General features: G+C 47.3%; 1 protein-coding gene across 5 annotated transcripts in view; it reads left to right on the top strand.

Annotated features, from left to right (window-relative positions):
• The first annotated feature begins 748 nt into the window (after positions 1-748).
• Positions 749-11116, top strand: part of TTLL9 (tubulin tyrosine ligase like 9) — a 36797-nt gene continuing 26429 nt past the window's right edge. Inside the window, exons 1-5 of one of the 5 annotated variants that reach the window (XM_036753091.1) lie at positions 749-883; positions 3369-3412; positions 4373-4465; positions 5352-5463; positions 5785-5970. In XM_036753091.1, the coding sequence (XP_036608986.1) occupies positions 869-883; positions 3369-3412; positions 4373-4465; positions 5352-5463; positions 5785-5970 (450 nt within the window). In that variant the 5' untranslated portion in view covers positions 749-868. Of the gene's footprint in view, positions 884-3368; positions 3413-4372; positions 4466-4901; positions 5253-5351; positions 5464-5784; positions 5971-11116 lie in introns of those variants that run through there. The other 4 variants (XM_036753090.1, XM_036753092.1, XM_036753094.1 and 1 more) reach the window with 4 other exon arrangements.

The following is an 11116-nucleotide window of genomic DNA, read 5'->3' as shown; positions in this document are numbered from 1 at the left end:
CGCTCTTTGTTTGAAGAGGAAGTAACAGGGACCTCTTCCCAGGATCAGTCTACGTAAGGGAGGATATCTCTAATCTAGTCATAGTCTATTTATGGGTGCAGACAGCCCAGGAATGTTTCACTTGGTATAACCAGGGTCTAGCACAGTGCCTCACACCCTGTAGTTGCTTAATAAATGATCTTTGAGTTGCGTTTTTGAGGGCAGACAGTGACACATCCGCAGAGGAGCCACCCCCGGGCTCGTGTGGAGGCTGAGTGATGGAGACACACACACACACGCACGCACGCACACGAGAAAAGGAGGGCGGCTGGAAGTTACATCATCCTCAGGCGGTGATCCACAAGATCCTCAAACACAAGGATCCATACATGGTTGTACTGCATGAATATACAGCGGAAGAAGCCTTGGGGGAGGTTCTCAGTACCCAGGTGGCAACGAATCCTGCCTCTGCCACTCACTTGCTGTGTGCCTTTGGGTAGATCGCTTTCCCTCTCTCGGTCTCCTTAATTAACCAGAGTCACGTACCCTACAGAAAATAAATGTCGTCACCAGGTAAAGCCAAGGGCTCTACAAGCCTACCGCTGCTCAGCCGTGGGCAGGGAAGCGCTGAACAAACACGTGGAGAGCGCGGAGAGTACCCGAGGTGCGCACTGCGATAGGGCGTCTGCCCCGCCCCTGCCCGCGGCTCCGCCTATCGCGTTCAAGTTCAGCCCCTGACGGACGGGGCGGGGAGGTGGGGGAAGAGGCAGACGGAGGAATCGCACCAAAGCGTTGCTTTGGCAACGCGACGCACAGGCGGAGAGACGCGGCGGTGTTTTTAAGGCAGGCGGCGGGGGAGGGGTACCCCAGATGTCCGAGAGGCAATGCAATGTCCAAACCGAAGGTAAGAGGAAGCCGAACCAGCAGCGGCGCTGCCGTCCTCCCCGGGGAGGGAGACGAAGCTGCCGGAGGACCACAGACACCAGCATCGGCCGGGGGTAGGGGACAGAAGAGAGAGCTCCTCCTGGACTGAACGCCCTGGTGAGGGACGGGAAACGCAGGGCAGGCGACTACAAGTCCCGGCATGCATTGGGCTGCCAAGGCTGTTCTGGGAGGTGGGCGGAGAAACAGGCTCTCTTCTCAGTGGCTGTGGGAGTGTCCTTCCCCGAAAGGGGCGGGACTTAGAGGATTACCTTAACTCCCGGGCTCCCATCACTTTCTAGGAACCTTTTTTGGCGGTCTTTCTCCTTTGCATCCGGGCTGCCAAGTCAAAGGCGTGCCTTGGATGCGGCCGGCATAGCCAGAGTTCTAGGCCACATGGGGAGGTGAGGGTTAAGGGCTAAAGAGGTTGTCAGCTCCACCTCCTGGTGGGGCGGAAGGGGTTTACAGCATCGTCCTTGAACTTACCTCCTGCCTCCCTGATTGGTTCCATTTCAGTTCGTGGGCTGTCCAAAGCCCAGGCCCAAGGTCTTGCAGTGTAGACTTAAATATAATCAGACCTGGAAGGAGCCCTAAAGATTAGTTTAGTCTAAGTCCTTCACTTATTTTTTTTAATCTGTTAGACATTATGTTCATGCCTTTTGTTTTTACATCACAATAATTGCACCCTGGCTTCAGGAATTCCATTCCAGGCTGGCTTGCTGTACCACCCCACCTGCAGTGCTGGCTCCAAGGGTACCATGGCTCAAAACAACACCCTATCCAGGCGCATTTGGGTCTCCCCAAAGAGAGGGAGCAAGATCAGGATGGCCATTCTTCTTACCAATTTGAGCCATGGCATCTTCAGTGTGGGTAGACTAGGATCTTCACCCTCTGGACCAGGGATGGGGAACCTGTAGCCTCAAGGCCACATGTGGCCTTCTAGGTCCTTGGGTGCGACCTTTTGACTGAATCCAAGTTTTACAGAACAAAAGTAGTTTTTGTCAAATTGGGAGTCTTTTCCCACATAGTTAAAATGTTCCTGGCTCTCTCTGGCCACTACTTTTCAGTTTCCTTTGCCGGATGGATGCGTACACATATACATGCCTACATGTGTATATATATATAAACTCATAATATGTGTATGCCTATACCTATACATACACAGCATATGCATATATACATGCATGCATACATATATAATCCCCCAAGGCTCTGTCCTGAATTCTCTTTCTACACCTACTCTCTTGGTGATCTTCCCTACTTTCATGGATTCAACTGTCATGGGTATGTAGATGACATAAATGGCCTTAGTCTCTCCTGAGCCCCAGACCCACATCGCTAACTGCTGTTAAAACCCACCACGTCCAAAATAGAGCTCATTATCTTTTTCCTCAAAACCTTCTTCCTAATTCCCCTATTTCTAATGAGGATACCCGTAATCCTTCTGGTCACTTAAGTTTGCATCTTAGGAATCATCCCCTAGCCTTCACTCTCACCTCTCATAAACAGTTGCCAAGTCGTGTCAATCTCTATAATATCTTTGGAGTCCATGACCTCATCCAATCACATCACCTCCACCCTATCTCCTACTCCAGGCCTCCAATCATTCTCTTCTCCATGCAATTCTCTACGGGGTGATATTCTGAAAGGACAGATCTGCCCCAGCCACTCTGCCTGTTAAGAAAGCTCCCCTGGCTCCCTGTTGTCTCCAGGTTAAAACACAGCTCCTCACTCTCTGCCTCCAGCCTACCAGCCCCACGCACTGTTTGTTATACCCAAACTGGCTTCTTGGTTGTTCCCTCTCCCTCTCAGCACCTTTTCCCCTTGCCTGGAAAGCATTTCGTTCTCACCTCTAATTTGTATAATTCCTAGCTTCCTTTTAAAGTTTAGCCCAAGAGCCATCTCCTACTGGAGGCTTTTCCTGATGTCTTCTGTTTCTAAGGCCTCCCCCCTCCACTCACCCCAATTACTTTGTATTTTATTTTGTATATACTCTGCTTATTTGTGTACAAGTTGTTTCACTGACAAAATGTAAGCTCCTTGACAACGGGGGTCATTTTGTTTTTATATCCACAGTGCCTGGCACACAGGAGATAATTAATAAATGCTTATTAATTGGTTGATTTGGTTTAATCTAACCCTGGGGCTTCTCCATTTTTAAGAGGGAGAAACTGAGGCATAGAGAGAGGAAGGAACTTGCCCAAGGTTTTGTGACCAGGTGATGGTTTATGATCCAAGAACAAAATGGTCCCATCTCCCTGCAGATTCTGAGACCAGCCTCACAGCCCTCCTTCCCTCTTTGGTAACAGTCTGATCTTTGGTGGCATATGTGGGGCTCATTTGCTGCTTTTTAGTACACCTCTGAGTAAAGGGTCCTCCACAGGAAGCCCTGGAGCAGCACCTGCTGCCTTGTACTCCTGCCCCCTGGAATGGCTGCTGATCTCCTGCCTCCTTTTTTTGAATTCCAGAATCAGTGTGCTAAGACCCACAGTGCACCAAAGGCAAAAGAGCGGTGAGTGGCCTGGCTTTGGAGGAAGACTAGAAGGAAAGAGCTTCAGTTGTCCAGTTCCAAGGCCAGAAGCAATTCTGTAACACATGGCTCCACCCGTTTGTAAAGCAGTTCCATTTCTGTTACCTCATGCAATCCTCCCAGCAACCTCTGGGAGGGTCAGCGGTAGTGGCTTTGTGGCCCTTATTTTATAAATGAGAATGCGAGGCTCAGAGTTGTTCACCCTGACGGGCTTCTGTTTGCCTAAAGAACTGGGTGACTAGAAGGGCAGAATGGTTTTTCACTTTGTAATTGTTCCAAAGTCATTCCTCCTGAGCAGTGGTGGAAAGAACATTGATTGTGGAGTGAGAAGACTGGGTTCGAATCCTGACTGTGCCCTTATTATCTCTGTGACTAGGCAAGTGGCCTAATCTCTCTGAGAATTCTCTGAGATTCTGAGATTTGTAAAATGATGACCTCGAAGGGCATTTCCAGCTATGAGTTTGTGATCTGTAATACATTCTGTTTCCCTGATTAGGGCCTCGTTTTTTTCCCCATATGTAAGATGAGGAGATTGGACTGGATGCCGTAGAAGTTCCCTTTTAGCCCCAACAGTACAGGATTCTTAAATGTGTGAGATAACTTTTGTCATGTGTTTTATTTGATTGGCAACACTAAAATCTCTCCCCTTATCTTCACTCTCCATACTTTCCCCTGCTGCCCTCCCTGCCATTTAGCCTAGTTATTCACTCCCAACTTTTAAGAATTGCAGGATCCTAAGCTTGTGTTCTTGGGATTCCAAATTCTGAAGCTAGAAGGGAGTTGGAAGAAGGGTTGCAAGGCTGTAGGGGAGGGAAGGGAAGGAAGGAGAGGTCCAGCGGAGAGACTTGGAGCCTTCTTTTCATAACCTTCTTCTGCCTTCCCAGAACTTCCCTTGGAAAGCCATTGACTTTGTGAAATTTTTGATGTGGGTATGTCTCTTAGGGACCAGAAAGTATGTATCCGATTCAAGTGCACGGTCATGAACACTCTTACGGACGTCCTCCGCCGAAGGCCTGGATGGGTGGAAGTGAAGGAGTAAGACAGCCCTTCCCTCACCTCTCTGCTCTGAGTGTCTCCTGCTGTCCTTTGGGTTCCATTTTTCCCTTGGTTAAGGAGAGGAGGGGGTAGCTCGTGACCATTCACACCTTGAGGCTCACAGTGAAGAAAGCAATCTGCTCGAACCGCACTGTGCTTAAGGGTCTTTTTGTCTCAGCCCCCTGTAGGACCTCAGGTACAGCCCAGACCCTAGTTTAGTGGGTGAACTGCTCAGAGTTGAAGAGCCTAGAAATACTGTAACCTCTTTTTTGAGTCACCAGTAGTTTTCCTATTGAGAGGGGATAGGAAAAAGCCAGGAGCCTACTTCTTTACTAACACCCATTTCTGCTGGCCCTCTAAGCCAAAAGGGAATCGGGAAAGGAAATCTTAGCCCTACCTCCAGAGAGAGGCAGTAGGAACCCTCCAAGTTGCTTCTTTGTACCCCGTGGAACTAACTCCTTTGAATATAGGTCTAGGTGCTCACTCATCTGAGAACTCATTCATTTGTGAGACCTTTTCATTGAATTCTAGAATATTTTTCTTTTCCTATTTTCTCTCCTATAGTTGAGGAATGGGGGATCAAGGTTTCCCTTTCCAGCTAATTTTCCATCATCTGTACTAAGGCATGAATAGGGAGGCAGTGTTCTGAAGTGGATAGTGGACTGGATTTGGAGAGAGAGGATCTGTGTTTGAATCCTGGAAAAATCAAGACCTAAACCCAGTTCCCCTGATTCCATGTCCAGAGGGGTCTTTGGGCATCAGACCCTGCCTCTTCAGTAATCAGAGAGTAAGAATCTGGGGTCTTGGCTTTTCCCCATCCACTCTCAATTATTGTGACTAGAGTCCTTCAGGGTCCCTTGGTGACCAAAACTCATGTTCCCTACAGTGAGGGGGAATGGGATTTCTACTGGTGTGATGTCAGCTGGCTTCGGGAGAACTTTGACCACACCTATATGGATGAACATGTTCGAATCAGCCACTTCCGAAATCACTATGAGGTGAAGCATTTGGGGGAGGGAAGGGCCTAGAAAGGCTTAACAAGTACCCCATGATAGAACACAGGTGCCCCTTGAAGGATTAGACTTTTCCTTGTTTGGGGGCAGTCTTCTCTTCCCATCTTGTTTGAGTTTCTGGAATATCCAGGCTGAAGGGAATTGCTTTCTCCCAGCAGCAGTATAAACTTAGCCTATAGACTAGCAGCACAGGCCTTGGCCTGGCCCGTGGGCACAAGAGTTCAGGTGGATGTAGGAGGCTGGAGGTGAGGGCCATGGGTTGGATGTGAGGGGGCTGGCTGACTCCATTTCTGTGTGGTCCCTCAGCTAACAAGGAAGAACTACATGGTGAAGAACCTTAAACGCTTTCGGAAGCAGCTGGAGAGAGAAATGGGCAAACTAGAAGCAGCTAAGTGTGACTTCTTCCCTAAGACCTTTGAACTGCCTTCTGATTATCATCTCTTTGTGGAAGAGTTTCGAAAAACTCCCGGCATCACCTGGATCATGAAACCGGTGAGTCCAAGAGAGTCATCCCCTCCTCCCACACACACACACACACACACACGTAGAGGGAGGCCATGGTTCTAGGGTGTCAGAGAAATCAGTCTGTGGGACTCAGAGATAATGGATAAAGGAACCCCCTGTTCCTGCTCAGCTGATTTTCTTGGGAATTCAACAAGGGAAGTGGGGAGAGGCCCAGGTTTGGAGGCAGAGGCCCTGGGCTTGAAGCAGTCTCTGCTGCTTAATACCTCTGTGACCTTAGGCCAGTCACTTCTCTTCTCTGGCCTCAGTTTACTCCTGTATAATGAAGGTGTAGGAATACATGATCACTAGGGTTCTTTCTCTCATTCTTAGTGTGTATTTGCCCGGCCCCACGCTTAGCCCTGTGAGGGAGGCAAAAAGAAGCTGTCTCTACCTTGGGAGCTCCCAGCTGCTGTGGATGGCTGAGGGTGGGTGGTGGTAGGATGTAAGGTCAGATAATGGTATAAGACAGGAGGTAATGAAACCTCGGGATGAGTAGGAATAGTATATGGTGTAACAGGAGGAAGCGCCGGACTTGGAAGCTTTAAAAAGCCCAGAAGGCCACTTTTGCCACTTCTGCTGCTCTGTGACCTTGGGCAGGTTACTTCCTCCTCCAGGCCTTAGTTTCCTGTTCTGTAAAATGACGAGATCGGACTAAATGATCTCTGAAGTCCCTTCCAGCCCTTCCATTTGTAGTAGGAGTTATTGTTGCATATCCTCCAGCGCTCCGGAGCTTGCTGTTACCTTAGGCAGCTGGTTCTGTTTTTGGAGAGTTCTTGAAGGGCACATGCCAACTCAAGTTATGACTTATTCTTCTTGCCTTCCCTCACTGCAGCGCGGGAATGGCCATTTCTAGGGTAACAGGGCAGCTAGGTGGCACCATGCTGAACAGAATGCTGGGCCTGGAGTCAGAAAGAGTCTCATGCCTGAGTTCAAATCCAGCCTCAGACATTTACTAGCTGTATGACCTTGGGCAAGTCACTTAACCCTGTTTGCCTCAGTTTCCCCATCTGTAAAATGAGCTAGAGAAGGAAATTACAAGCCACTCCAGTATCTCTGCCAACAAAACCCCAAGTGGGGTCATGGACTGAACAACACTAGGGTAATGGGGCATATCCTGACTACATCCCCCTTGATAACTGAACCTAGGGAGCATTCTTGTTTGGAGAAGTTCCCAAGATTCTGCTTTCTGAGAGATGACATGCCCCTTGCACAGGGCAATTGTAGGTTCTGACTAGGGACAAGGAGACTTCCGGTTTAGAGGAAGAGGGAGGCTGTAGAGAGAGAATTCAGAGGCTGTAGTAGGATCCTAGAGTCTTGTAATGTTATTGCATTCATGTCCCACAGTTTGTTTAGCCAATCCCCAATCAATAGACATCTACTTTGTTTCCAATCTTTCGGCACCAAAAGAAGTGCTTCTGTGAATATTTTGGTGTCTATGGGACCTTTCTGGTTCTGACCTCTTTAGGATATATGATTAGCAGTAGGATCTCTGGGTTAAAAGGTATGGACATTTTACTCTCTTATTTGTAGCATAATGCCAAATTGTTTTCCAGAATTTTGGGACCAATTCACAACTCTTTCAACAGTGTATTAGTGTGCATATCTTTCTCTAGCTTCTTCAATGTTTACTTTTTCATCTTTAGTCATTTTTGCCAATGTGACCTTGGTGATCATGATAAAAATCACCTGTTATAGCTAGGTTGCTATAAGTGTATCAAAGGCAACCTCCTAATTTGTTCAGAGAAAACAATAATGGGCAAGAAAACAACGGAGGTGACAAAAGGTGGTCCCATGTGGCTCCAAGACCTTTTCTCAAATATGGCCTGTAGAAAGAAGGACTGAGATCAACTAACTCTCAAGAGCTGCAGACTCTGACTAGAGGGGAGAAGACTTTCAGGCTAGAGGGAGAAAGAGGGGAAACTTCACAGCCAGACACTATAGTAGTGACATCCAGGAACCAGAAATCTGAGCAATTCCTGAGACCTCATAGGGCAAGAGGAGGAAATATCCAGAATTTCAAAGCTTAGAAACATGGTGCATGGAGATCCAGGTGTTATGTGGCTGAAAGCGGCCAACCTCCACCGGGCTGTACCAGAGACCTTCCCATACCCACCCCAGATAGAGAGTCCTTTCAGAGATTACCTCCCAGGTTGGGGATAAGACCTTACTCCATCCCCCCTCACCTTCTAGTGTATGTTTGCATAGATAATTTTTCCCTCTTCTTTTGCTAATTGTTTTGATCCCTGTTACATGTTCGAAATCCACTGTAACTCATGTTAAATCCAATAGTTTAAGTGATTACAGGATTGAGTAGAACACAGGCTACCCTCGATAAGTGTCTTGGTCATCCTTATCAAAAGTCAGTCATCAACAAGCTTTTCAAGTGCTCTTCATGTGCCTGCCAGTGTGCTGGGAGACAAGGATTTAAAAACAACAACAAAGTTAGGTTCTTTCTATTCTTGAGGAGCTTGTGTTCTGTTGGGAGAGACAGTCTATACATTTATAAGCATATATAGTACAAATACAAAATGAATACTAGGTAGTTAAATACAGCACAGCTAAGGAGGGAGAAAGGACACTATCAGATGAGAGGGATCAATAAAACCATCCCAGATAGAAGTTGGTGCTTGAGTAGAGACTTAAGGAAAGGGAAGGATTCTTTACGGCAGAGGTGAGGGTCCCAGGCATGGGCACAGCTAGTACACAAGCAGGGAAAGAGACGGGAATGGAGTGTAGTATTTGAGGGTCAGGAGGAGGCCAGTTTCTTTGCACTGTAGAATGTGGGAAGGGGAGTAAAGTATAATTAAGCCAGAAAGATGGATTGTTAGGTGTGTACTATATGTAAAGCAAAAGCTAAGAGATTGGGTTACAAATAAAAAGTCGTGGACAGACGTTGCTCACACAGAGCTCCTGTTTTAGAGGCGGAGATGGCACATAGGAGATTTCAGCTACAAGTCAGATGGGAAGGGTCCGTGGTCCTTAGGGTGCAGTAGCAAAACAGATGGTAATGCATCTTCTTTGATGTTGTTCCCACTAATAAAATCTTATCTGTTTCTGATTTTGAATCATGTGACAGTGTCAAGGACGTTGATGTTGAGAACTTTCTTTTCTGGGTCTCAGGAGGTGGGGGCTTTAGCACCTGCAGAGGCATTTGCCATCCCACATCTTTATTGGGGTTGCTTCCTAGGATACGTTTGAGGGCTGGGCTGGAAGCAGGGCTTGTGGCCTGGGGGCAGGATAGGGGTTAATATTGGAGTTCTTGGGTACAGGGTCTTAGACTGTCTCTATCAGGCTGCAGAGAGGAAGGTGGTGGTCAAACTGGTGCATTGGTTTGACTCAACTGGCACATGCTACCTATTGTCTCTCCCTTAGGGTACCTTGTTGCTTCAACTAGGCTGTAATGAATGAATGAACGAATAACAAAGCATTGACTAAGAACTTACTAATGGCCAGACACTTTGCTGAATAGTGGACATGCAAATCCAGGCAAGCAAGAAAGTCCCTGCCTTCAAGAATCTCAGATTTACATTGGGAAAGGCAACATATAAAGAGTAGCTAGAAGCCAGGGGAATAAGTTTGGAATTTGGTTTGGAAATGGTTGAGAAGTACTTGGAGCCCTGGTTTGGTCAATACAGAGTGAACATTCACCTACAAGGGCCCAGGGACCCAGGGGCAAAGTCCAGGTGGTTTTGGTGGAAGGGAACATTTTATCCTCGAGGCAACAGGAATGTACTGGAATTTATTTGAAGGGGAATCACCTAGATCTATGTTTAAGGAAAATCACTCAAAACTACTTTGGCAGTTGTGAAAAGAATGGATTAGAGTGGGAAGAGATGAGGCAGGAGACCATCACAACAGCCTAGGCCAGAGGTGACTGTGTGAGTAGAAGGGGTCAGATAGGAGAAATGTTGTGAAGGTAGAAATGGCAAAATCCAACAACTGATTGGCTATGCAGGCTGATACATGAGTGGGTGAGGAGTTGAGGGTAACACCAAGGTTATAAAGCTGAGGGACTGGAAGAATAGAGGGACTTCTGACATATAGGGAAGTTCTGAATAGGGGTAGATTTTGGGAAAGAACCAATCACTTCTCTTTCAGACATGTTGAGTTTAAGAGGTGTCTTGGGTCATCCCTTTCAAGTAAGTAGTAAGTGATGTAGGACTTAATCCTATATCACCAGAAAGAGGCCAAGACTGGACATGTAGATCTGTGAGCCGCTGTATGGATGTGATGGTTAAACCCATGGGAGCTGATGAGGCCAAGAATTGAGAGTGTAGGGAAAAAGAGAAGAGAGCCCCTAGGACAGACTTATCATAGGTAGGGGGCATGATATCCAGAGGAAACAGGGAAGGAGTTGTCAGATAGATCGGAGAACCAGGAGAGAATAGTGTCACAAAAACCCAGAGAGGAGAGAGCATCCAGGGAGAGGGGGGATCAACAGTGCAGATGCAACAGACAGGTCAAGAAGGATGAGGACTGAGAAAGGACTGTCAGAATTGGCAGGTAAGAGATAAGGTTGGCAAGTGGTTTCAGCCAAGTAATGAGGTTAGAAGCCAGCTGAGGACTGAATTGGAGCTCTGGAGAGGAGTTTAAGCAGCTTTCTCTAGGAGTACAGCCAAGAAATAGAGTAGAGAGAAAGGATGGCAGGTTGAGGGCAGGGAGAGGGATACAAGTGTGGAGGAGACTGGGGATGTTTGAAGGCAGTAGAGAAGGAACCAGTGGATAGGGACAGATGAGATGTGTGAGTGTGTGTGTGTGTGTGTGTGTGTGTGTGTGAGTGTGTGAGAGAGAGACAGAGACAGAGACAGAGAGAGACAGAGGCAGAGACAGAGAAAGAGCACTACGTTAAGTGATCATTTTTGCTGGGCACCATGCTAGGTGAATACAAAAAAATAAAACAGTCCTTACCCTCAAGGAACTTCCATTCTATTGGGGAGACACCATGAATATATATAATGGGGTTATAGCACAGGCATAAATAAAATAACCATGAGGTTAATTTGGAAAGCAGAGGCAGTGGCAGCTGGGGGAGCAAGAAAGAACTTTTGTAGGAGGTGTTGCTTGTGCTGGGTCCTGAAGAAAACTATATGGATTTCCAAGAGCTGGAGGTGGGGAGGGACTACATTCCAGGAAT

This window comes from Trichosurus vulpecula, chromosome 3 (assembly GCF_011100635.1).
Source record: "Trichosurus vulpecula isolate mTriVul1 chromosome 3, mTriVul1.pri, whole genome shotgun sequence".
In the NCBI taxonomy this organism is placed as follows: domain Eukaryota; kingdom Metazoa; phylum Chordata; class Mammalia; order Diprotodontia; family Phalangeridae; genus Trichosurus; species Trichosurus vulpecula.
This window is presented reverse-complemented; position numbering and strand designations above follow the sequence as displayed.